Source organism: Aplysia californica, unplaced genomic scaffold (genome assembly GCF_000002075.1).
Source record: "Aplysia californica isolate F4 #8 unplaced genomic scaffold, AplCal3.0 scaffold00762, whole genome shotgun sequence".
NCBI lineage: Eukaryota > Metazoa > Mollusca > Gastropoda > Aplysiida > Aplysiidae > Aplysia > Aplysia californica.
Genome location: NW_004798032.1, coordinates 335,786 through 361,666, shown reverse-complemented (window position 1 = coordinate 361,666; position 25,881 = coordinate 335,786). Strand labels below are relative to the sequence as shown.

The following is a 25,881-nucleotide window of genomic DNA, read 5'->3' as shown; positions in this document are numbered from 1 at the left end:
TCCAAGGTGTATGAGCAAATACACACTTATAACTTTTTATCAGCCAGAAAGTTAATCAAAACATTGAGCTCACATAAAATGTCGCACATGCAACTTTGTAGAAACACTGTTTATCTTTAATATAAAATAAATAATACTTTTATATGTAGAATTGTAAATCTGGTCAATAAGACAGTTAATGGAATGTCAAAGTTTTAAGGGTCTCTTGTCTTGTCAGAAGAAAGCACTTTTTTAATTAACTCCCAACTGAAACAAAACAGCTGTAATAATAAGTCTTATTGAAACAAGCTAAAACACATTACTTAAAAAAAAATAATGATGAGCATGATTTTTTCATTACCAATGTATGTTCTTTTCTCAATTTTAATTGCCCTAAACAGAGTACCCAAGACGAACTATTAATTTTGAGCAAGATTCTGAAATATAAACGAATAAAAAACTAATATAATGTCAAGTCTGAATGCTGATTCATCCCTAGATCTAATTACTGTACCATTAACTTAAATATAATATCTTCCATTTCCAATTATTGATAAGCATGTTGGATCTTAGTATGTTAAAAAATATATTTCAAAGTCTTAGAATACGATTTATGCGCAAACTTTACACATGTTTGTGACCTGATCCCCCTGTCAGCCATATATTTCACAATACCAAACTTCACTTTGTAGTCAGGGACAAAATATTCAGCTGTATCGTATAATTTGGTACCACTGGTGATTGAATGTATGAGGTAATGAGTGTCTGCATGCCTGGCTGCCCAAAAACACACCACAGTCACAGGAATGTCGCGCCATCAGCATTAACAGACAAGCACACATGAAACTGGAACACAAAAACTTTTTAACAAGCACTGTCATAATAATCTCTCACGCATGGCATTATTTCTTCATCATGAGAAAAGCTTGTGGCCATGAATCTTGCTAGCATCAACAACAAAGACAAAAAAACGGCAAAATATTTTCACTAATGATTAAAAAAATAATAATAGTAGCAGCAATAATAATTCCAGTGTCCTTTCTGCATAACTTTGATACAGATGCACAAGCACAACACTTTTCCAAGCTCTAGTCAAACCAGACAAGTTAAAAGGTATTAGTATCATAACAAAAACAGTTACTGAAACCCCCAAAAGAAATAAGTGTAAATAAAAATTAGAAATAACAAAATTATAAATAAAGGCCTACCCCCCCCGAAAAAAAAATTATTTTTTTTTAAAAATGTGAGAGGATGGGTGCTTTACAGAAAAGGTTCAAAACAGCATGTTACTACCAAGACAAAATTTAATAAATTATTGTTTATTTGACATTTATTCTTCTATTTTTAAATTTATACTTAACCAAAGTAAAGTAAACCACACCCATAAACCTTGACTTATTAGGGGAGGGGGGGGGGTTACTTTCCAAGAGTGGTTTGATTGATTTCTTAAAAACTCATAATGAAGGCAAGCTTATTTCATGTTTTGACCCAGTTTTTAAAGATAAAAATATTTCAGAAAAAAAACAACAAATTCTTAAACAGTAAATGCTTTTTAAAAAAAAGGAAAAAACTGCAAATCACGCAGCATACACGGCTGTAACACAGACACACTAACGTACAGTATACACATATGTCTTTTCTTTTTTTTCTTTCTTTTTAAATGTGGGTGTTTTTATACCGATTCAATTTAGATCATTCAGGAGGCGCGCTTCAAACCCTACCTGTCAGGGTCAACCTGGGCTGAGAGGGACACAATATCCCAACCGAAAGATCAAGATACTCAATAAAAATTTCTCCCCATTTGGGAATCAAACTTTGGAGTTCCTGCGCGCAACAGTGAAGCGCCAAATTGCTTCACCACAGATTCCTTTCATGTTTTCTTTGAGAATACAAGATTTCATACATCACTGAATATGAGAACAAATGTGCTGGACAGAGTCTGAAGATTCAAACATGGAGCTGTCAGCTTTTTGCGGCTTCATGTTGCAAGACAAGCCTATTTTTAAAATCAATCATTAACAAAAATGTCACAAAAGCCACTGAAACATTCTAGGTAAGGCCACAGTCAGAAGATTCACCCACAACACCTGATAATTGACACATATTAATCAATACATGTACGCTCACAACATGCAGAAAGTGAAACCCTGCAACATCTCTTTTACAGATACTGCACTGTTGACAAAAGAATTAGGTACAAGTTGGTCACTCTACTATGTCACAAATACTTCAATGACAATGCCCATCATATTAAATTAATTGAAAATCTACAACCTAACTCGCAGGAAAAGGTCACCAGCTGATAAGAAAGAAAATTACCGTAATCTGCTAATAATCATCAGTGAAACTTAAAACAATGGATAAAAGGGCAAATTCTTTTAATGGAATCCTTACTTACTTACTCATTCTCTCCCTATATATAATATTGTCAGGTACATAACGAATGCAGTGCCTGGTAATCAAAGAATTCAAGAGAGATTAAATCTTTTAATTTATTCAAAATTCAGCTCAAGTCATTTTTGTTTTTAAATTAAAGAAATATATCTAGATTTTTAGTTGCAATTCAATGTACAGTTTATGTATTGCTACTTGCATTTTTGTAAAATGTTCAGAGCCTGTGTTCTTTAATCGGGTTGAGAGGTAAATGTCATATACTATTGTTATTATTAACATATCAATTTCAACAATGATATATAATAACACAAACCCTATACTTATCCTTCTATAACTATCACAAGCAAAATTACAAAACAACCCAGTCTATAAAAGTCTTTCTTATTTCCCATTGAGAGACAAAAAGTTTCAATAAATCTCAATAGAATTCAATCTCAATATTAACAGCACAGTGAAAATGTATATTGTTACACAAATGGTTGGGAACAAAAATATAAAATTTAATAAGCACAGTATCCATATTTATTTGATTGTATTCAGACAAAGAACACAGCTTTTATAGATCATAAATAATTATTCTGCAGTGTCTTAAACTTACACTGATATTCCTAGCAACCACATGAGAGATGACGACATAAGAATCCCACAACAGTGACAACCATATACATGTCTGTTACATAAAACTCAGATTAAAACACCCACAAGCTCAAGTATTGGATAACATGTATATACAGTGAAATAAGTCAAGTAAAAAAGAGCCAGAAATAAAGAAATGTCATCTGTGTAAATTTCTTCCTCCTACCTAGCAAATTTGGCGACCTAAACATGGGACAAAGATCACATCACAAATGATGAAGTCAAACAACGGATCAAAAATGAAATTGGACCACAAGCTGACCTCTCAGTCTGGTTAGGAAACGCAAACTGCAATGGTTTGGTCACATCACCCGTTCATCGGGCCTTGCCAAGATGATCCTGCAAAGGCAGCGTCCAGGGAAAAAGGAGTAGAGGCAGACCGAAGAAGAGTTAGGCGGACAACACTAAGGAATGGACAGGCCTGGAACTCAAAGACACGCTCAGGAAAGCTGAAGACCGGAAGGAGAGGAGGAAGCTGGAGGTCAAATCTTCAAAAGCGCCCCGATGGACATCCAGTCTACGGGATAGACGGAGGTTAAGGTGAAACATGGACAATATGGACCAATAGAAAAGGCACATCTGTTTCAAACGATATATCAATCAGGACCATGGATAGCTGCTATTTCAGATTAGTAAAAAAAAAAGAATACAGGTTGCAGCACCAGCAAATCAACCAGAACAAAGCAATGATAAAAATCATGTTACACAAACCAAAACTGCAATGAGATGCAAAAACAAAACTACTTTCACGTCTCGTAAGGAGCACTCCCTGTTATATAGTGTTAATGCAATTATTAGGCATTATGTAAAGGGCATGAAGGCGTTTTTAGAAATGAACTGGCTACTGGTATGACAAGGCTTTAATACTCTTAAGAAGCTGGGCCTCCAAATTTGACCTTTATTTTCAACAGGATTGAGCCAAGTAAATGGTGAACCTCGAAAGATCCCCCAAACATTTATCAGGGATTCGAACCAGGGTCATCTGTACCATAGTCTAACATAATACCAACTAACAGCATGCCCAAAATAGGTTCTTACACAAACTCAGAGTAGGTCTACATATGATTTTTTACACTTATAATGTAACTTGCTTATAATGTAACATAGAAAAATATTAAATGGAAGAAAGATTTGGTGTTCATGCTGCAAATATTACTAGAATTTTGATGAAATTATGCACTGTTATGAAGGTGCTTGGGCCTAGATGAGCTGGTGTTCTATTCGTTTTGGCTGTAGACTTTTGCTTATTTCCTGTGTGCTCACAAACACTATCACAATGAAGGAAAATAGGGATTGGATTAAAGTGTTTTCAGCTGGAAAAAAAAAATTTCTCTTCCTTCAACAAAAATAATATTACATAATATACAGCAAAATACTGAATTGGATAAACCAGTGTTAAATTCATCTGGGTAACTGAGTCACCAGGGAGGCTTGTCATAAAAAAGAACCAGAAGTGTATGTCACTAAAGTAACTTGATGCAGGAAATCAGTAGTCCAGTAAAACCAGCATATCGAAGGGCATAATATATATGCAAATATATAATTCACATTTCCTTTAATCCATTTTTTCCTTCTGATTTTCAAATGTTTCAACACAGCAAAATGTAGAGATAGGAAAATGGTGGTGGATCAAAAGTATTTTAACACTGCAACCATATATATGTGTTATCAAAGAGTTGGTCCCATGGCAAACACTTAACATATCAAGCAAAAAAAAAAAAAAATCACCCCAAAAAGCACAGAACACTGAACTCAACTGAACAGGTACTACTATGACAACAACAAAGTAAAAACTTAAAATAATCTCCAATTTGGATGGATTTAGTATTGTTCCATATTCCTCTCCGCATTGTACTCAGGGGATTTCCCAGTGTCAGCTGAAGACTCCATTCTTGAACCACGCCAAGCTTGGAAGGAAAAGAATGCATTGGCACACAAGCATCCCAATGTAAAGAAGCCAAATGCCTGTGAGGAATGAAGAATATTTAAAGTTAAATAAATTTCCACAGCAAAATTGCAAATCAAATTTTAGCAGAATTCATTCTTGATTTAAATGTTAAATGAAATGAACACATTTTACATAAATCATTATCTTTACACATTCAAGAAGTATGACCTGAAATTTACCCATCCCAGAATTCTTTCCTTTTTGTCAAATAATCATTTATGTTATAATATTTGCCAAATACAAGTGTGAGTTACACCCTGATCTGTACGAGTCATCTGTATATCTTTATCAATAACCCCCCCCCCCCCCCCACCCCCGCGCACTCCATACCAACACCAACAGTAATGAAAACAAAATTAAAAGCTAAACTTAATCCAACCCATAACTTATAGGTCTGTGCCTGGAGAAAGGTCCCAGTTGTCTGAGATTTTGGATATTGAAATAAGGGCACATTCTTGTCGCAAAGTTAATGCTAAACACATTGATTTTTTAAATTTTCAAATATATTGAGTAGTTTTAAAGGGAGATGCCACATTTTGTAACACTGGGTGCAGAAACAAAGTTTGGTGAAAAACCCAGCTTTTAGCACATTTTCAACTTTTGGGGAAGGACAACGAGTTGCAAAAATAAGTAGATCCTGAACATCAAAGAATGAAAGAAAAAAAAGAGCTCAGAAATAGTAATTTTAGACAAAAGCATAGATTTTCTGAAATCATGCCGTTTTGATAATAACCAGATTCTGCTGCATCACAGGTTTACAAAAATATAAAAAGTGACATGTATACACTAACCATTTGGGGAAAAACTACCTCAAAATACCAAATATGAAGGAAGGCTTTGCAGTTTTTGGCTGACATTTACTTACCGCTCCTGCTTTGTTACTGTCCTTGCCACAAGGTTGAGCAGCTAGAACAATGCTAGCAATGGCATAAAAGATGATGTAGACGGCAAGATATATCAAATCCTGCAAATATCAAACATAAGATGCATGGGAAAAGATATTTAACTGAAAAAGTTTATACATTTACAGAGATATAGCAGTCTCCATCTAATTATATCTCATTGCTTATGATCCCCATTCGCTTAAGATCCTGCAGTTTTAAGAAAACAAAATTTTTACTGCATAAAAGTCATCCCTACGATCCTACTCTGAAAGAGGAAAGGCTATATTCAAATAATAAGATTGCGCATTTCAGATCGTATTTGTTGCGACTCAAAATTGGATAAGTGAAAATGGCAGGCTTCATCAACTTAAAAGATGAGATCATCGGGATTGCTCATCAAGATTAAGCATTTTTTGCTGGCCATAAGTTACAAGCCCGCCTAGTGGTTATTTCACTCAATTTCAAAATACATGTAATAAGAGGAGATCATTTTATCAACTGTGGGTCTGACTATGAGTCATCATCAATTCTTCCCCCTTGTGATTTGGGTGAGATCCAGTTTGTCCAAGATCTCTAATTATCCTTGCTCCCAAGAAGGTTGATCTCAGGCAGAAACAATGTAATATAAATATATCACACAGTCTGTCATATTTCATGGACCATCATGAGCGAAATACAACTTACACGTATCATAATAACTCAGTCTATTGCCAAAATGCATTCATCAATATCAGTATTATCACCTTTATGTTCACATTCTCTTTACTTCAATATAATCTTGAACTCCTAAACTGCCCCAAGAAGTTTTGTTAGAACCAAACATCTTTGGATTTCATCGTATGGTTTCACCCTCTTCCATTTTATTTTATTAAATATTAAATCTGGGCCATCAAAGGTTAGCAAGTTGGCTCAGTATCATCAAGACATCACCTTTTTCATTCCCAGTTCCATGCACAATTCAGTGTGGCTTTTCCAGAACTCTTTTCTTGAGGCAAGGAATGGGGAACATATATTACGCTGATGTGCTCACCAGATCACACAATCACATGAACAATTAAATCAGGATAGCGCAGTTTACTAAAGAGGGAGTAAACAAGACACCCCTTCAAACAGGGTGTCTGCCTGTGAAGTCATTTGATTTTGTACAAATAATCAAACATGACAAATAGGGGCAAAAATACTTGGTAGTCATGAGGTTGTGAAATACAGCAACCTTCCAACAGTGTTTAGTGCTTCAGTCCTCATTTAGTCACTTTTCTTTCCAAACTAAGAATACACCTTTGCTTTGTCATAAATGGCCCTTGCCCAAAGTGTCATCTGAAGAATGATCAGAGGTTGAAGCTACTTGTGCTACTAAAGATCAGTCAGAGATATCAGACTGATTTTTAAAAAAAATTTGCGTCGTACTCAGAGGATTGTTGAAATATAGAAGGAAACACCCCAAAATCTGCCACTAAAATTTTACAAAAGAAGATATTATTTCATTAGGAGCTGACACAGCTTGAAAATTCTGAAACGTGACACAAAATCTAGACGCAACCCTTATCCCAGCCTTTGCCAATCAGATTACTTACCACAAGATTCCAGGGCAGAAGTTTGAAGAATAATCTTGAACGCAAAGTCAAAGCATAGAAAATCCACAGAATAAGTAAGGTAAGAAAGGCTGAGATTGAGACAAACTCAAAGTAATTGTAAGTTGAAGAATATTGGTCGTCACAGTGGTCAGATCTTCCAGAGGCACAGCAAATGAAGGCAATAAATGACAGGGCCTGAGGAAGAAATGAAGGACAAGTAATCATTACAACTCTCCCTTCCTCCCCTCTGGGAACCTGATTAAAAAACCCCCAAGGAAAATGGAATTAAAAATAAAAACAACGAAGGCAACCCCTGGCAGTATTGCTGGTCATATAATGTGTGCATATCATATCAACGGTGATACATTTTTTAAACATCTTTTCACAAGTTTCAGAACAGCTTGCTCTGAAACTTTCAGCTTGAAAAAAAAAAAATCTGATGCGAACAGTACGGTCTTTCTCCCCAAACTGAGACAAATCTTTTCAGAAATATTTCAGTATAGCTGGTGAACCTTTGACCAATTTGTTTGTAAGATATTTAAAAAGCTAAATGACCCACATGAGCCAAATATAACCAATCCAAATGAAATTATTTGGACTCTAGATATTGAAAATAAGGAGTAAAAAACCCAAGTATAGATATATATTAAATGACGAATTAACAACACAATGGCATTTCTTTCAAGTGCTGGCCAGCTAAGCAATATCTTTTCCAATTCCCTAGAACACAATTGTTTTTTTCTATACAGTTATGAAAAGGCCGTAGTTAATCCACAAAGAGAACACTGAGTTCAGATGATATGCTATAGTGAAGCTATGAAAATAAAATGCTTCTCAAATAATTGACAGGCAAAAGTAAAAGATTAAAAATAAAGAATAAAAAGATAGCCTACATGTTTGGTGTGAGTGTGTGTATGTGTGTGTGTGTGTGTGTGTGTGTGTGTGTGTGTGTGAGTGTGTGTGTGTGTGTGTGTGTGAGTGTGTGTGTGTGTATTCTTTATCAAGTGATGTTGACATTTAAAAAAAAGAATGCAACCCAAATTGTGTTTTCATAGCTAGCTGCTCTATTTCATAAATATGTATATATATATGGGAACTGATAAGGATGACGGCAGTTCCTTATATTGTGTAATCCTTCAAAGAGTGAGCCAAAGAACGCCAAGAACTAATTCTTACAACTGTGACATCAAACCGTAGAGCGCACTTACACCATGTTTTGCTATAATTCTATAACGTTTCTTTGTGCTCAAATAAGGCATAATATTCCCTTTTACGGAAAGCAACACAAAAGTCTTCTGATAAAAGCTGATTCCTTGGTGTTATTACAGTTCTCATGTTCATTTCTTCATTACTTTTATGGTTTGGTTTTGTTCTGTTTTAAAACGGATGAGGCTCCCACGGAGAGACATCTGTTTGTCTATAATCTAACAAACCGGCATTTACCGCCCACACTTAGGCTTCAATCTTCTGAGTAAAAATTTAATGACCTTCATGCTAAATTGACGCCCGAAGAACAATAGAGAGGTTTGCTTTAAAGAAAAATGTTAAAAATAAAATATGGGTGTGTGTGTGTGCGTGCGCATAGTTTCGGGTGCAAACCAGAACCAAAGGCTTTGGGGTTAATTCTTATGACATGACCCTGCATCGTCACTCTATGATTTTATAGTGTATTTAAACTACGAATCAGCACCAGTTGCAACCGTATGTGAGTGAAGGGAAAAAATGGCCGTGAATTTGCCAGCAAGACAATCAGACATTTTGACCTCGAGAGAGGAGAAACTAATCAATTGAAAACTACATGTACTTTGCGATCGACCCCCTTGGCATATATATTTATATATACATGCCTAAAAATATTGTGTGCAAGTGTGATTGTAGTGTATTTTATTTTTTGCTGGTCCACACCAAACCTCTCCCTTCTCCTCAATCTGTGTTTAGTATGATAAGCAGCATACAAAGTTTGTTACTCTGAGCTCAAAATGAGTGTTCAGGCACATTTCCTTTATTTTGAATGGGTTTTTGGACAAGTAAACGTAGAGAAAAAAAATCCGATTATATGAAAAAAGTAGGTTCTTAGGTGTGCTCACATCATACATATATATACTGTAATCAGCAAATACTCACCGCAGCTACAACTTTCAAGACGCTGTCCAGAGACTTGACGTACCCTTTGTCAACGGGAATCTTCCACAAATATACAATATTCCCATCTTGGGGTTGTGAAGCACTAGCCTCTACGTCTGCCATTATAAATGTGCAAGCTGCTCACGTCCACAGATGATATTGAACCTAGGTGACAGAAGAAATGAAACATTGTTTTGACAAAATAAAATGCACTGTAAATAAAAAGGAAGAGAATATATCCACCCCTAAGCAATTTGACCGGGTTTGACACAAGAAACTATGATCTGTCAATGGCTCTGACAAATTAAAGCAATATCAATTGTCAGGTCATCACTCCCAAGATATTTTGCAATAGTCTTGTTTGTTTGAAGTGATAGTGATTAAAACAAACATAATAATCATTTTGCTCTTTATATCTGTAGCTCGCAAATCAGCTGTAAAATTATCCACACACAGGAATAGCGTGAATAATTTTAACAAAGCCAAGACATTAAAAAACGCTTTATCCACCAATAAAGGCCATCTTCACAGTAAGAAAATAATAATAGGAATAGGCCTATGTTACGTCAAGTAACTTGAACTTCAACACAAAATCCGAACCAGGGCTAAAAATAAAATGTTTAGGCCTATAATAATATCGCACAGCCTATACATTTTATCATTATAAATATATATGTATGAAGTTTAACTGACGGGGGGGGGGGGGGGGGGGGGGAGAAATTAAAATTTTCAGGAAATTAGATAATTGATTTGCAACAGTTTTAGTGGCTATATATTAGGCATGTGTGATCTGCAGCAAATGTAATACTGTAGTTTGACCCCTGAAGCAGTGCATCTGTGTGCAGGAGTGAAAATAAAAATTTGGCTGGCTCTATTTCTTCAAACGGTTTCCGTTTTAGAGATTTGTTGATAATTTGTAAATGGAGTGGCTTTTGGAGTTTTCATGAAAGATTTTAGTTTTTGCTTTAGTCACACCGACTAAACTAAATGCAAAATAGGTTACTGCCAAGGTCGAGCTCTTGTTTTCTCACAACACCTTTTGAACACATTTTCAAATGAATTATAGTCCGGGAACGTTGCCTCAACCACAACTGAAGTATCTGAATATTCAGACATTTAAAAATCTCTTGTTGTTTGTGGCACGGACAACAAGAAGAGTTCCAACCATCATATATAGAGATCAAACAGAACCACCAATACTTCCCAGTGAAAACCCAGGATCAGATGACATCACAGCAGAAGCCATTATAAGAGCTTGTGGAAATACCAGTATACTGTGGATGAAGAGAATTTTCAACAGAGCCTGGGAGCAAAGAAACTGCCCAGAAGACTGGCAGAAAGCCATAGTGGTACCATTATGGGAAAAAAAAGGCAACAAACGCGACTGCACAACATACAGAGGCATCTCCTTGTTAAGCCACTCAGGGAAAATATACGCAAAGATACTAGAGCAGTGCATCTATTGTAGAGAGAAATCTGAGCAAAGCTCAGTTTGGATTCCGAAAGGGAAGAAAATGCACAGATGCTGTATTTGCATTACGACAGATATGCGAGAAAACAATCGAACACAACAAAGAATCCAACATCATCTTTATAGACCAGGAGAAGGCTTTTGACAGAGTAAACCATGCAAAACTCTGGAAGACACTCGAAAAGTATGGCGTCAGAGGACAAATGTTAGATAATGTCAGAGCTCTATATTCCAACAGCAGAAGCTCAGTAAGAACGAAGGAAGACAATACAGACTGGTTCAAAGTAAGATCTGGGGTACAACAGGGATATCTCCCCTCCTGTTTATAATGGACACAATAACGCAAGACGCAAACCAAAGCCAAGAAAGCCTAAATGAATTTCTGTTCGCAGACGACCAATGTCTTATTCATCATGACAAAATCACACTACCGAATTCAACAACAGCTGTGAGAAATTCAACATGAAAATAAGCATATATATCAAAAACAGAAGTGAAAGTGAGCCGAAACTATAGTCCCCTCAACATCCATGTCAATAGTAAAAAACTGATACAGGCGAAAGAGTTTAAATATGTTGGCAGCACTTTTTCTGAAAACAGGTCCACAGACAGAGAAATAGAAATGCGAACTAAAAAAGCCAAGGCTGTCACCTACCAGCTCGCACCCCTCCTATCTCATCCAAACATCTCCATGGACACAATGAAACAGTATATCTCCTCAATATTCATACCAACATTACGTTGTCAGTGCCAGACCTGAACTTTTTTAAGCAAAACCCATGAAAGCAAAATCACAGCATGCGAAATGAAATGTCTTTGCAAAACCCTTAACATCACAGGACGAGACAGGCAGAGAAATGAAGAAGTAAGAGCAGCTATTGGCACTGAGTCCTGCTTGCGTTACATAGAAAGACAGAGGATAAAATGGTTTGGCCTCCTGTTACGCATGTCACCTGACCAGCCAGCCTCGAGAGCCTACAACATCAAGCACTCAGGCTATACGAAGAGGAAGGCCACGCAAAAGGTGGATCGAGGGTGTCAAGGAAATTCTAAGAAAACATAACATCACAACTGACAGTGCTGCAGAGCTCTCCCCTCGACGCTTAACGGCAAAAGAGGATGAAAAAGTAAAAGGAAAGTGTAAAAATTTCTAGCTTTAAAAATTGACTTCGATACAAAAAATGCTTCTTCCCAGTCCTCGCAGCAAGGCATAAAAATGAAAGACGACGCCTAAATCTCACTAATAACCCAAAAAATCTCGAGAACGGAAACTGTATGAGAAGTAGAGATCAAGTTTATTTTACCGAGCGTTCGGAGAAATAGTCACTTCGTAAAATTTTACCTAAAAGCGGTCCTACTAATTGCCGTCTGGAGCCGTCCGTAGACTTATTGATTATTTTGCCTTACAATTAAAAAAAACTATTTTTGTTTGTTAACAAAACTTCCCTAAAATCATAAAACTGGACAGAATTGACCTTTTGCCGATTTTGAACTGGAAGTTGGAAGAAGGAGACCAACAATCTCTGATAGTCTATTTTTCTTTTCCCAGTTCAGAAATTGTAAACTTTGTTTTCGTGCTCTCTCCCAACCTGCCATCCCCCCTCCATTTCTCACCCCATCCAGGTGTAAAAAGGGTAGATTCTAGATCTACAAACTACAGACAGCAAAGGCGAAGGTTTTGTGAATGCAGGTGGTTCGCACGCAACAGGCTGCTGCACCTGTAAGAGATGACTGCCTCCGAACGGCACTAGACGGCAATTAAAAAGGGCGGCACTATTTCTCTGAACGTTCGGGAAAATAAAGCTAAGCACTATTTCTCCGAACGTTCGGGAAAATAAAGCTGGGCACTATTTCTCCGAACACTCTGAAATCACATCCTTTCCCGCAAATTTCGGATATTATAAAGAGTATAGGCCTACCAAAGATTGTTCGTATACAATATGGTTCAATCGGTCCAAAAAATGTCCGCAGTAAATATTTATATATTAAGAGATGCTACAGTTCCAAACAGTTTTTCGCTACAGATATGATGTGTTGCCTATGAAGGGTGCTGCTCTTAAACTTAATGTGTTGTGTTCACTCGTGTGCTGTCTAGATCTAGATCTCTACGGAGGGTTATTGATAACGACACATAGAACTAGCTTCTGCGTTTGTCGCGGCCGCGACCAATCAATCGTGGCTCGATTTTTGGGCAGGTCAGGGAATAAAAGTCAAATTTAAAAAAAAAAGAAAAAAAAAAAAAAGAAAGAAACCGAACCTCTTTACTTTTGAAAGAAAGTTCACTTAGCTTCACTTAGTCTCTTTCTCACACTTGTTGTCACCACGTTGATTTGTTGAATACGTTACAGTTACTTTTATTTTTCCCTCTTTGACTCTTAGAGGTGTTTTATTTTGTTCTAAGTGTGTAATTTTTTTTCTTGTTATTTTTCTGATGTGTTGTTTTTCTATTAATTTTGTTGTTGTTGGGGAAAGGGGGGGGGGGGGTGTTGCATAGTATAACGTCATTTAATTTGATGTTCCTACCTTCATTAGATTCTAAATATATATATATATACATTTATATATATATAAATTTAAATGTTTTATGTTAGAGCGTACGTTCCACCAAAACCGATTACATACTTTACTGACACTGGCAGGCCCCTTAATGTGTGTGATTCCATAATTTACATGTTAATATCCTGTACTTTAAAAAAAATTTACGCACTTTTAGGGTTAAAACAGGCAATCTTCTTCGGACAGGTTGACACACACACTTATTTGTTAATTTTTGTGGTTATTTATGGGCTGTTCGACTAATTTTGATTTAATTCTGTTGTGAAACCTTTCTTTTTCACGTTTTTACACTCAACATCTAAAAATTTCTAGACTAGCTCTTGAAAATTAAAATAGATATAGACCCAAAAATTTGCTCCTGTGTGTGTGTGTGTGTGTGTCTATGTATATGCATGTGTGAGTGTGCCTGTGTGTGGTAGTAAGTGTGTAAGTGGAGAGTGAGGAGTGTGTGTGTGCTTTTAGGGCTTTATTTCAGCCTTTATATATTCAGTAACAGTTCAAAGTATTTAAAAATAGAAACACAGGATCCATTCACTCCAGGGCTCATGAGTCGTTCCTCTCTTTCAGTTTAACTCATTCATTCAATTCCTGTGTTCTCTCCCGCGGCTCATCCCCGTCTTCATGACTTTCACACCACACCCCTCCCTCCAGGCACACACAAAGAAAATCTCACTCTTTCCCTTGCACCCTGTGAACCATGGACAATAATATAGGCAAAACACTGCCTTAGCCACATTCCTTTCGTTCGTGAGCTGTGGACCAGGCCTGGGGGGTCGGTGTCGTCGTCTTGTAGTTGCTGTCGCCTGTGGATACATTCGTAAATTCTTCCTTTCACTTTCACCCGCTCTGTCACTCACACTGTCTCTCCATCCACAACTCAGCTCGTCATACGTTCAAAAGTTGCCCACTGATCATGTCTAGTTAGTGTGTGTATAAGTTTGTGTGTGTACATGTGCATGACGGTGGTGGGTGTGCGGTGGGTGTTACTGAAGGTTGTATGTAGGTGGGCTTGCCATGCGGTGTTCCTTCCCAGACCAGAGGCAGAATGAAAGTTGGCGCCGAACTCTCGCAATAAATAGGCAAAAAATCACGAGACCGGAAGCCGGAAACTGTTCGGAGAAATAAAGATCGGCACTATTTCTCCGAACGTTCGGAGAAATAGTCAATTCGAATAAAAAATCTAGCAGGACCCCCTAAAGGCCTTTCCCCCCTAAAAGGCATTCTGGTTCTGGTGAATAGGCTTGGTTACAGCAGGCGCAGGCTACATGTTAGAGTCTAGATCTAGATCTAGTTCAGAATCTCGAACTCAATAACAATAACAATCATGATCTAGATCTAGATCTAGAGATATCTATATATAGATCTAATTAGAAATATTAAATTATATGCAGTCTGTTGAGTAAAAACGCACACACTTGACACCGATTTGAAAATGATCAACACAAAGTTGAAATCCTGGTGATGATGACTAGGCTCAGTCAAGACTTTGGCCTGAGATAGGCCCTAGATCTAGATCTTTTTCGGTAGTTCCCACCCCGCATTTGTTATTTGCCGGTTTTGGCCCCAAGAGTAGGGGGGTTTCAGGGGGAATAAAAACAAGGTGGGGGGTTTCAGGGTGGCATGCCCCCCTGAATTTTACCACAATTTAATGTTTTGCAGTTGTTAGGTTTGACATCTTAGCTTGCCGCGAATCAAACGTATATAGATCTAGATGTAGGTCAGGCTCTATCAAATAAGGGGGGTGGGAACTACCGAAAAAGCGCCGAATCTAGATCTAGACCTAGAATCTAGTCTAGATTAGACAGAATCTAAAAATATGAGCATGAGTCGAGTGTGACTGGAATTTTCTCCGGCGAAGTAATTACTCCTTACTAACCTAAACTACAAAAGATTCTAGATTCTAGATCTAGTCTAGATTTACAGACTGTTAGCCTATACTGTACCTCAAATTTTAAAAATCCACAGGACATAGACCTTAATTCTGATGGATTTCCCTCTATGTACGAACTGGTGATTCACTAAATGTAGCCTTTCTGTTCGAATTGGTCAGTTTCACACATCCAAAACGCTTGTAGAAACGCGATAAAGACGAAAGCGGAAGTAACTGGTCCTGAGGTCCAATGTTGTGGCCCCCGCCCCTTTCAAGTTGCTGTCAGCCATTATCACCTTTGAACTGACAAGCCTTTGACCTTTTGTAGCATTGTTTTATGTGGATGAGGGATTAGCCTTGGGCTAATGAATAATTAAATTGTGACTCTTGTACGGTGCTGGATAACAGAAGCTCCTGAAGTTCATGTACAAGTATTATTACTAGAGCTAAAATCTAGATCTAGATCTAGATTCTAGATTCTAATTCGGTTTTAGATCTGTATGAGCTTGCATTTTAAAGAAATTGTGTAAAGTATAGACATAGACTAGATTCTAGATCTAGATTCTAATCAACCTCACTTCACACCTGAAAATGTTTCGAAGAATATCAGATGCTTTTTTACCTCTACAAAGAGCTGTTGGCGCTGCCAGGGCTGTGTATCATGGACAAGCTGCAGCGATTGTTCCACCTGCTGCATCACTCAATGTAAGAGCATGAGTATAAAAACATGAGAACTTAATCTAGTTACAAGCATACGTGTGTTAAAATATAAAAACAGAACAGTTTCACTCCCCCACTAAAATTAAAATGCACTCGGGAAGATTGAAGAATACCAGACCACTCGTACATTATTGCGCGAGAACGTGGGGTAGGTGCGGCAGGTGGTTGGGGTGGAGGAGGGGGGGTTCAGGGGGGTCGCCCCCCTGACAAAATTTTAATGAATAGATCTACCGGTCCGAGATTCTCCATTGAGAGATATTAAAAACAGGAAAATCATGAATTCCTAAGGTTGAGGACATAGGCAAAGTCAGTCCGCTGGTCCGGTATTCTTCAATCTTACCATGCACTCGACTTTTGGGGGTCAAACGGGCATAATAATAAATATTTCAATTTTAGGCTGCAGATCACACATGGCCACAATATGTGACAATATCATCTGTGAATATCTCGCTGGCTGGGTGCAAGAACTCCGCAAGCACCAATTTTGCAATTTTTCAGGAGAGCCAAAAAACTGATTCATTTTTATACCCTTTCATTTAGGAAAACGAAACTTAGATATTATGATATATAATATATATCGTTCGCATTTGTTTTCTGCATATGATCATGCTGTATTTACTAACAACGAGCCGTAAGCCGTAATTAAAGGCATCTCCCCGCGACGCTTAACAGCAATAGAAGATGAGAAATTTTATTTTTTTAAAGTTTGGAGAGGGGAGAATTATACCCTCTCCCCTGATTTTTTATTTTTTCCCCTTGAGTGGAGAAGGCAAGCGGGACATACCCCCCCCCCCCCCCCAAAAAAAAAATTAAAAAAATTAAATTAAATAAATAAAAATACAAAAATGTAAAATTGGGCCTAAAGGGCAAAAATAGCTCCTTGCAAATAGGCTATTATAATGCAGTAAAACATTTGTGGGGCAACTTATTGTCAAATTTTTCCTTAAGAAGAACCATCGAAATATATACAGTATGATATCATCCAGCTTTTGCACAAAGTAACCTCAGTTTGCCTTACAGAGATCAATTGATATTTTTGTAAACACAGCTGTTTGCTGTATTCTCGAAAATTAATTTTAATAAAAATACTAATAAAAAATTCCAAGTAAGTGGTTTCTACTGATTTTAAAAAGGGTTTACAGCTGGAGCAATATATCATATCGCTTGTAAAAATATGTCCATCTTGTTTTTCTAATCTTAACACTATCTTTATTGAACACGTTTTGAGAACCTTTAGAAATTAGACGGTATAAAAAATGTGTTCATTATAAAATCAATTTCTTGTAGTTCGAGTTTTACCATGAAAAAGTGCCATTGCTGAGCTGTGATGTAGGTGAGGCATCGTGATGAAATCAGGCACTCGACAAAATGATTAAATCTGAGAAATCTGCTTTTTTCAGCCAGTTTGGAAATTTTTTTCGAATTTTTGTTTTTTGGCTCAACGCCTTGTATGTCCATTCAAAAACACTTTTATGTGTGGATTTTATGAAAAAAGTTGATTAAAAGCACAACAAATTTAAATTTGCAGTTTCCATGGACTCTTGGAAGTCACAAAACTTTGGTGCCATATTGTCTCGCTAATTTTACCTCTGAAACCAGGGGACCCCACCCCACCTCCTCCAATCACAATATCTCGACTCTATTCAAGATAAATGGAAATTTTTTTTCAAAGTAAGCATGACAAATAAACAACAATATTTAAGATTATACCAATAACTCCATATGCCCAAAAATTGACAGAGTGCCTGATTCCATTGTGTCGTGACACATGTATACAAAATGTGTGCGAGAGGTTGGAAGCGCTGTAAACAATTAATCCCATTTTCTGCGTGACGAAGATTTGTGGTATTTTATATAAATTTATGAAGAAAATTTTTAAAATCTAGTCTCTATTGTTGTGGAAAAATATTTATTGAAAAGACAATTGATACAAACTGCTGAACAAAGTATGGAAGACATTGATTTGCCCATTAAAGATCTCTTTTTGAGGAAAAGTTGTGCCACGAATTTTTGACAGCACTAGATTAGAAGTGTATGTAGTTAGACAAAAAAACTTTAAATTTTTCAAAAACTTGTAAATTGGGATGGATACAAAATTAATTTTCTTGTGTAAAACAGATACAAATGAACAAGAATCAAAGTAATATCCTCTTCTTGGCGATTATATCTTATTCCATCTGCTGGTTTTGGCGTGAGGGTCAACTTAGCTGGGAGATATTTCCATCCAAAATTGCAAAGTGTAACATCAACTGAGCAACAATGGGTTGCCTCTTGAAGTACCAGCTGTGTAAGGGGCGTTAGATGAACATGAAATGTAGAAGTCAGTTTTCCTAGGAAAAAAAAGAACAATGGAAAAGTGGGCGACTTGTTTATCTGCAAAGTTTGGTCATGCAAAATACTTCCCAAAATACACATGTAAATGTTTTTTAATTATAATATATTATATTTGAGAGTCTTAGATTGATATATCATCTATATATGTATATATATCATCTATCTTCATCTATATATATATATATATATATATAAGCTAAGACTTTTTTCTGTGATAAAATATTGAATTGTAAATCTTTCTTCATTTCAGGGACAGAAATGTTTCAGTTCTTCCAATGAAAGCCCAACTCCAAATCCAATCTATGAGCTTAGAGTATATCGCACCCAAATGGTTGATTTCAAGCCTGTTGTTGCTGCATTTGAACAGTTCATCCACTTGCGGACAAATCATTCAGAACTGATGGGCTTCTGGACAGCAGAGATTGGAGAGTCTATACATGAACTTGTTCATATCTGGAAATACGGTATGCAGCTGTCAGTTTTTGTGTCAATTTTTGATGGAGCATTTTATGGTTATTTTGAAATTTAAAATAATATAATTGGGTGTTACTGTTCAGATGTGTGTTTTTTGCATGTTCTCAGTTGTTTTTAATTCATTTTTAGTTTTAACACGGTCACCATGTTCTTGGGATGGTATTTATGACAGTATAGCAGTCTAGACTTCTTCTCATTGTTGGGGATGGGAAAGGTTTAGGTTGTGATGCAAATAGGGGATTTGGAAGTTGGGGCTATCTTTGAAAATGAATATCCTTTTAGAATATATAATTTTATATATATGATTTATTCTTCTATTATTCTCAGCCTGTTCTCAAGAGGTGGTGAGGTTGTGCATGAGGATATCAATATGTATTATTTCTTTTACTCATACTCTACATTTTTATCAGAATAATCTTCATCTATCTGTATGAAAGTGTTCATACCACTCATAATTGAAAATCGGAATGAGTTCTTTACCTGTGCAGACAACTCAAGTGGACAATTTTTTAATCACTTAAGATCTGTTTTGACCAGTTGTTCCTCCATTTGTTTATAATTTTTTTGCTCATATACATTTCACTGCTCTTTTTTCAAATTATTGACATATTTCAAAATTGAAAATAGTGGTGATTAGGATTACTCGAGTGATATACAATGGAAAACACCCCCCCCCCCCCCCCCCCAACAAAAAATAAAATAAAAAAATAATCAGTTTTTCTTTTATTTTGTCTCCGGACTGATGACAACAACTACTGTGATTCCTTTTTCCATTGGATACCCAACAGACAGCCTCAGTCACCGCTTAAAAGTTCGACAAGCCCTGGCTGCCGACAAAGAATGGCATGCATCCTTCATTCCTAAGCTCATTCCACACGTGCAGTATATGACCAATGCCTTGATGGCCCCTGTACCAGGCACTGCTGTCAATGAGGATGTTGAGAAAGATGCTAGTGGTGGGTAGTTTGTTATTGTCAGTAGTACTTTTCAGCCATACTTTTTGTGTCTTAATTCTCATTACAAATTATATTATTAGTAATTACTGGAAAATTCAGGAGGATGAGTAGAAAAACTAATGATTTGGAATTTTCTTTATTTTCAGTGCAACATTGAAATTGAAAATTAGTTTTGACTCTTAGATGCCAAGCAGGGAAGATCAGTTATGCATGTCTGATAGGTAGCAGTAACCTGTTTTGTTTCCTTCCTGTTGGGAACCGCCAAACAGCACCAAGTACTATTTTCTTTATTTAAATGACATTTCTGTTCCAGCTTGTATGAAATTTAAAGTAATCTTTCACCTCAATAGGTGTCTTCGCTGCTGTAACAACATCGTCTGTAGATTACTATTACAGAGGTACCCTAAATCACTTTTAAACTGAGAGAGTTCTCCAACCAGTGAATTGTTCTTAAAGATTTTGGTCAACTAATTATAACTTTCCTGAAACTTTTTATTGATGTTATTTTTTCTGCAACTGTTTTGCATTTAAACTAGAATTTTGACTTTTAGACATAATTTACACCTAAGTAAGTAAAAGGGTATGACCAAAGCATTGTAAGTTGACACGGTACTCTTGTGGCAAATGATCTTACAGTTATGGTGAAAGAGAAGCAGCTAAATGACCAGTTACAGAAAATGCCCTTTGAAAAAAAACCCAGTGGGAATGTATCACAAAGACACTGCATAAGTTCATCACAGCATGTTGTTTGTTCAGTTCTATTGCAGGAAAAGGCTCACTATATACCAAAATGTGATAGTTTATGTAACAAAAACTGTCATTTATATCTCAGATAATCGTAGTTTTCAGTCCCCCTTGTCAGTTTCTGATTTGCAGGTCAATGTTTCTTGTACATCTTGATCAGTACATTTCTTAATTTTGTATCCAATGTACAGTGGGGCGCAAATATTTTGAACACGTCGGGGATTGACAAATATGTACAACACATCCATGATTTGAGTAAACCGGGCTAGTGTAAAATAACAGAAATATTGAGCATGCCACCCACCCTCTTGTGTAATCTCTTACAGTGGAGTCCACTTATAACGAGTCCTGAAATAAGGAGAAGTCTATTATAAAGACACTATTTTAAAACCCCGTTTTTTTTTCTTCTTTATCTTTGTAAATAAAATACTGCTATTGCGCAATCAGACAATCACGTGGGTCGGTTATAACAGACCAATTACACGTATATTATTAAACCTCGCCAGTTGAGAAAGTTGTTGGTGATCCAGCGAAACAAAGAATGGGAGAGCCCATGTGAACCAATAATGAAGTCTGGAGTGAATGAGTGGGGAGGGTGTGGCATGCGCAGACAAGCAGAACGCATCGCGTGATATCCAGCCCAGTCTAGATTATCTAGGTATACCGTGCCTCTCACTTCTCCGGTGCGGGATGGAGAGGTCACAATGCTGTGGTAAATGGATGGAGTGAATGTGTGACGTGCGCAAGCAGACGCAACGCACCACAAGGTGTGGTGGTGTGGGGGGCAACACAGCGGGTGAGTTAGCCTAAAGCCAGAGCCCCTTCTTTCGGATCGCCAACGCCGAGCTGTCAACGTTGCTAGTGCTAGAGAAAAAAAACCTGATTCGATTTTTGATCAAGTAAGACCTAGAGATAATGTTGAACAAAATCATCATCAGGGGAAATACAAAAAGGAATAAACAGACCACCAAACTCATAGTTTAGGCCTACTGTACTATTTCCCTTGAATTTATTACTGGATCCCTTATAACGAGAATCCTGCTATAATGGACATTTTCACCGGACCCCTCCCTCTCGTTATAACAGGATTCCACTGTACTAATCTATACCTACACAGTCAAACAACTACATACACACTTGCACACAAACACAATTCACACCCCATATGGCCCAGTGTCTGTCTTCGACCACGCGCCACCATCCAACACCTATCCTCTCATGACTATATCAAAAAAAGTTCAAGCGCCTTATGCACGCTGCAGGTAATGTGCAATGAGGTATCTCAATATCTGGAGTGTATATGTGTCATGCTGCTGGACACATTTAACCTGATACTCCCGATTATGATAAGGGTGTGCTTATTTTCCATTGTGTGCACAGGGCGATTTGCACTGGAGACAACTGTGAGGAAAAATTTAATCAGGTTTTTCAATACGAGCTGTTTGACACAGTCATTTAGGTGTGGAAAAATGCGGTGCTGCTAATACAAAGAAAAATACAGTGGTTCAGTTAGGGAATGACATATTGTTCGAGTTATCCATGAATGTAAGTTTTGCATGTTTGGGTTTTCTGTGCTCAACTGTACTTGTGTTCTTTCTTACAACATTTCCACTCTGTACTGACCCAAACTTTCTACATTTTTCCAATGACTTCTCTTTAATTTGTCTGCATGGATGGATCAAACAGCGGTTTACACCTTGCAGCGTGTACTTCAAAACAGCCCAGCACCTGGCAGCCTTGGCTCTGGTGAAGTGTTGATTGGACGCTTTTTGGGAGTCTTGGGTGCTAACAACACTGGTAAGCCTTTTGATGCTTTCGGTTGCTCTTCTGTCACAGATAAAGATTTAATATTTATTCCTTCCATGGCAGGATTGAATAGAAGCAAAGCAGAAGTATCACCTGCATAACATCGAAAAGGGTACTAGTTTTGGAGTGCACATGTAGATGTCTATGCCTCCCATGTTAGCTGCTTTCAGAGGAGGGTTTATGATGTGGATCTTTTCTCATCTAATAATTTTTGCCTCTTCATGGTACCTCAATTAGTATTAGTGTTTGTGGTAAAATGGTTAAGTGCTTTGTCTTGCTCGCAGATGGTATGAATTTGATTCCTTCATAAGGAAGGTTATTTAATTGAATGTCTCAAATTTCCTGCTGGGTAACTGCCTCGTGCACAGCTCAGGCCGATCCTGGTAGGCAAGTCCGAAGTAGTTCTGCCGTCTAGATCTTAATTGTGTTGATGGAAGCAAAAGTAAGCTTTCAATCATTGGCCATTGAAGTTGAATCCTTTCCTTCTTGTGGTATGGATGTAGTTATTTATTTATCCCACAACATACAGCCAAATTTTTGTTCACCAGATGGTTGCTTTAAGAGTAACTTGTGCAGATTCTGCCAGCATCTTTGCTTTCAACACTTTGTATGAGATTAGCTGTATGAAATGAAAATATGATAACATCCTTTAAAGGACTAAGTCCGTTACACATTTTTCACCATCAGCCTGCATTTTCTAATATAAAGAGCTCACTTCTCTTTCACTATCCATGTTTTCAGAATATCGACTTTGGAGGTATGGAAATATTGATGCTGCTCTGGATGCCTCATGGAAGAAGACTGTTGGTGAGTTGAAAAGTTTCTAATTATAGCAAGTCAAACAAAACATTGAAAGGGTACACCAGTACTTGAGATTATAACTGTTAAAAACAGATTGATTTGTTTTTTTTCCACCTGCAATCTATTGATGTGAGTTTTTGAATAGGTGCCATGGTGTGTTTTAACAGACTCTGAAAGGGCCCAACTCAATGTTATATTTAATACTTTGATAAAGATTATATTACCATTCAAGCCTTGCTTCTGTTTCCTTGTTTGTAAGTAGGAAGAAGACAAAAGTCAATACTTTAGATTACAAGGCCTTTGTATAAATTGCTTGGGCCAATTATTGTCTCTGGGTTTTTTTTCTCACAAGTTTGTTCTGGGCTCTCTGTCTAATGCATACTGCTTAAAGATCGTCTGTCAAGACGCAAAAGGCCATAATGTCTGAGACATTGAGCAAAAATACTCAAAAGATTTTTTGGAAGAAAAGTTCAAATAGTATTCTGTAGTAGTTGTTAATCTTCACTGTTAGAAGGTGAAGCAATTTGATAAATTTTTCTTTTGACAAATGTGCAATGATTATATTTTAGTCTGTTTCCTTTTATTGATGGAAATCTCATATGACTGCATAATAATTGTCTTGTCTGGACAGTTTTCTTCATTTTCCATTTTCCATTCTAAGCCTAAGTATGTTATACAATGTGTCTGGGCTGACAGATCCTCACTGTTGTCTGATGAGTGCATTTTTTTGTCTTTCAGATAATGACGGAAGTATTGCGAATACTCTTCTCTATCCTACCTCGTTTTCCCCTCTTCAGTAGAGCAACTGCAAGGCTGTGATGATTCTGTATCATCTACTGATGTGAAACTGAGACTGGGCTGTTACATATGAACTGTGTCTGCAGGATTGTATTGTACTTAGGTCATTCTTAGTTTTAAAGTAGTGTTCTGTCTATTTAAAAAAAATTACTGTTCTGATTTAACAAAATTATAACCTGTCTGATTCTGAGAACTAAAAAGTAAAATGTATCATGCGCTTTTGTTTTTGTAGTACCATTTCATTTTTATCATGACTGATGAGATGTATTTGGTAAGATTTATTAAATGACAAGGCAGTATATTTTTTGTTTGTCATAGTATATATATATATATATATATATATATATATATAATATATATATGATAGTTCTGCTTGTTTGTTATGTATTGTGAAGAGTGGCTAATGAAGAATTGTGCAGAAGAAGGGAAGAAATATTTTAAGTTATAATTTACTTTTAGTGACTTGAGCCCAAATGACTTGGAAATTCGACTTTATGAAGAGAATTGAGCAGTTTTTATTTGTTTTGTTAATTTTTTTTTCTCTTTCTTAAAAATTTTACTCAGCCCAATTTACATTTTAATAATGTTTATATGTGATATGAATTTTGCTTTCTATTATACTGTTACCCATACTGTTGTTGCTCAAAGTGCCTTTCTGATCTTGTTTGTTTCATAATTGGTCTCTAGTCAGAATGTACCTTTGTTTTACTGGATATTCGGAAGTAACCTGATGGACTGCTCAGGCGAAAAGTACAAGTGTAGGGTTTGATACCCTTATCGACAATATCAAGTTACTATTCAGGTGATACAAATCAAAGAAATATAAATCTGGTGAGATACAGCGGTGTGGTGTCAGTCGAGTCAGTTTCCTGATGTTCAAGCTTTTATTTTTTAGAATTGCTTTAAAAGGTTGCAGGCAGGCATAAGGTACTACAAACCTAGAGTCAATAATTTCAGTTTTCAAGAGCAATAGTAATGTGCTGTAGATTTTGGATACTATTGTGCACTCTCGTTTCAAAGACCCTACCTCTAGCTTTAGACCATATTGCGAAAACAAATTAGAAAATGATGTTGACTAGGCTACACTCCACACCTCCTCTCTGTGTATTGGGAAACTTCAGGACTTGATGTGACCCTGAGACGTTTTGACTCTTGGCCTGTCCCCGTGGTTTTATGCAAAGAAAGTTCTGAAATTATGCAAACTGAGCCAAAAAATGGGAAATTATACGATTCTGTTAATTTTAACAAAGAATGATAAAGGAAAATAATCAAAAATTATGCAAAAAATGATCAAATTTTGCTAAATTATGCGGGGTGCATAAAACCCCGGGGACAGCTCTTGGCTGAGGGAATGAAGCAGCGACATCGCATTGACCTGTGTCAGCTATTTCTCCCACATTTGCCAGAGAAGGACCTTTAATTAGACGGCTGGTTCTGAGATCTTGTCAAACAGTTGAATAGAAGTTCCCTTTTTTTTTTCGCCTTTAAAAAAGTTTATACTGACATATATTTATAAGTAAGTAAAGTCAGCCTGTATCTTTATGGAAGGAGGTAATAGTTGTGGTTGTCTGTACCGGCTCTGTATGATAACATGTTGTTTTTTTTTTCCAACTGATAGAATGTGGACGAAATAAGCAAAGACACCACAGGCTATTATAAAGTGCAGGATTCAATGAAGGTAAAATAGGACGTGCTCCTTATCACCTTTAAATTATGGTGGATGCAACTTAGGATAAGGAAGTAATTGGACCTTTGAGGGGAGGGGAGGGGAATGTTGCTTGTTAATGTTTATTCGGTGCTCAATTAAAGTTG

The 25,881-nt window shown here is 36.8% G+C and overlaps 2 protein-coding genes across 2 annotated transcripts; one reads left to right on the top strand and one right to left on the bottom strand.

Moving 5' to 3' along the window:
* Positions 1 to 4,336: 4,336 nt before the first annotated feature.
* On the bottom strand, positions 4,337 to 15,705 carry LOC101858972 (CKLF-like MARVEL transmembrane domain-containing protein 4). The gene is made up of 5 exons (XM_005109295.3): positions 15,510 to 15,705; positions 9,540 to 9,704; positions 7,416 to 7,610; positions 5,823 to 5,921; positions 4,337 to 4,974 (listed from the first exon to the last, which is right to left on the bottom strand). The coding sequence occupies exons 2-5, from the start codon at positions 9,660 to 9,662 to the stop codon at positions 4,831 to 4,833; spliced, it is 561 nt and encodes a 186-aa protein (XP_005109352.1). The 5' UTR covers positions 9,663 to 9,704; positions 15,510 to 15,705; the 3' UTR covers positions 4,337 to 4,830.
* A 28-nt stretch (positions 15,706 to 15,733) lies between these two features.
* LOC101858741 (protein NipSnap homolog 3B) lies at positions 15,734 to 24,366 on the top strand. The gene is made up of 6 exons (XM_005109294.3): positions 15,734 to 16,141; positions 18,741 to 18,954; positions 19,753 to 19,920; positions 22,351 to 22,461; positions 23,212 to 23,277; positions 24,010 to 24,366. The coding sequence occupies exons 1-6, from the start codon at positions 16,028 to 16,030 to the stop codon at positions 24,069 to 24,071; spliced, it is 735 nt and encodes a 244-aa protein (XP_005109351.1). The 5' UTR covers positions 15,734 to 16,027; the 3' UTR covers positions 24,072 to 24,366.
* Positions 24,367 to 25,881: the final 1,515 nt, after the last annotated feature.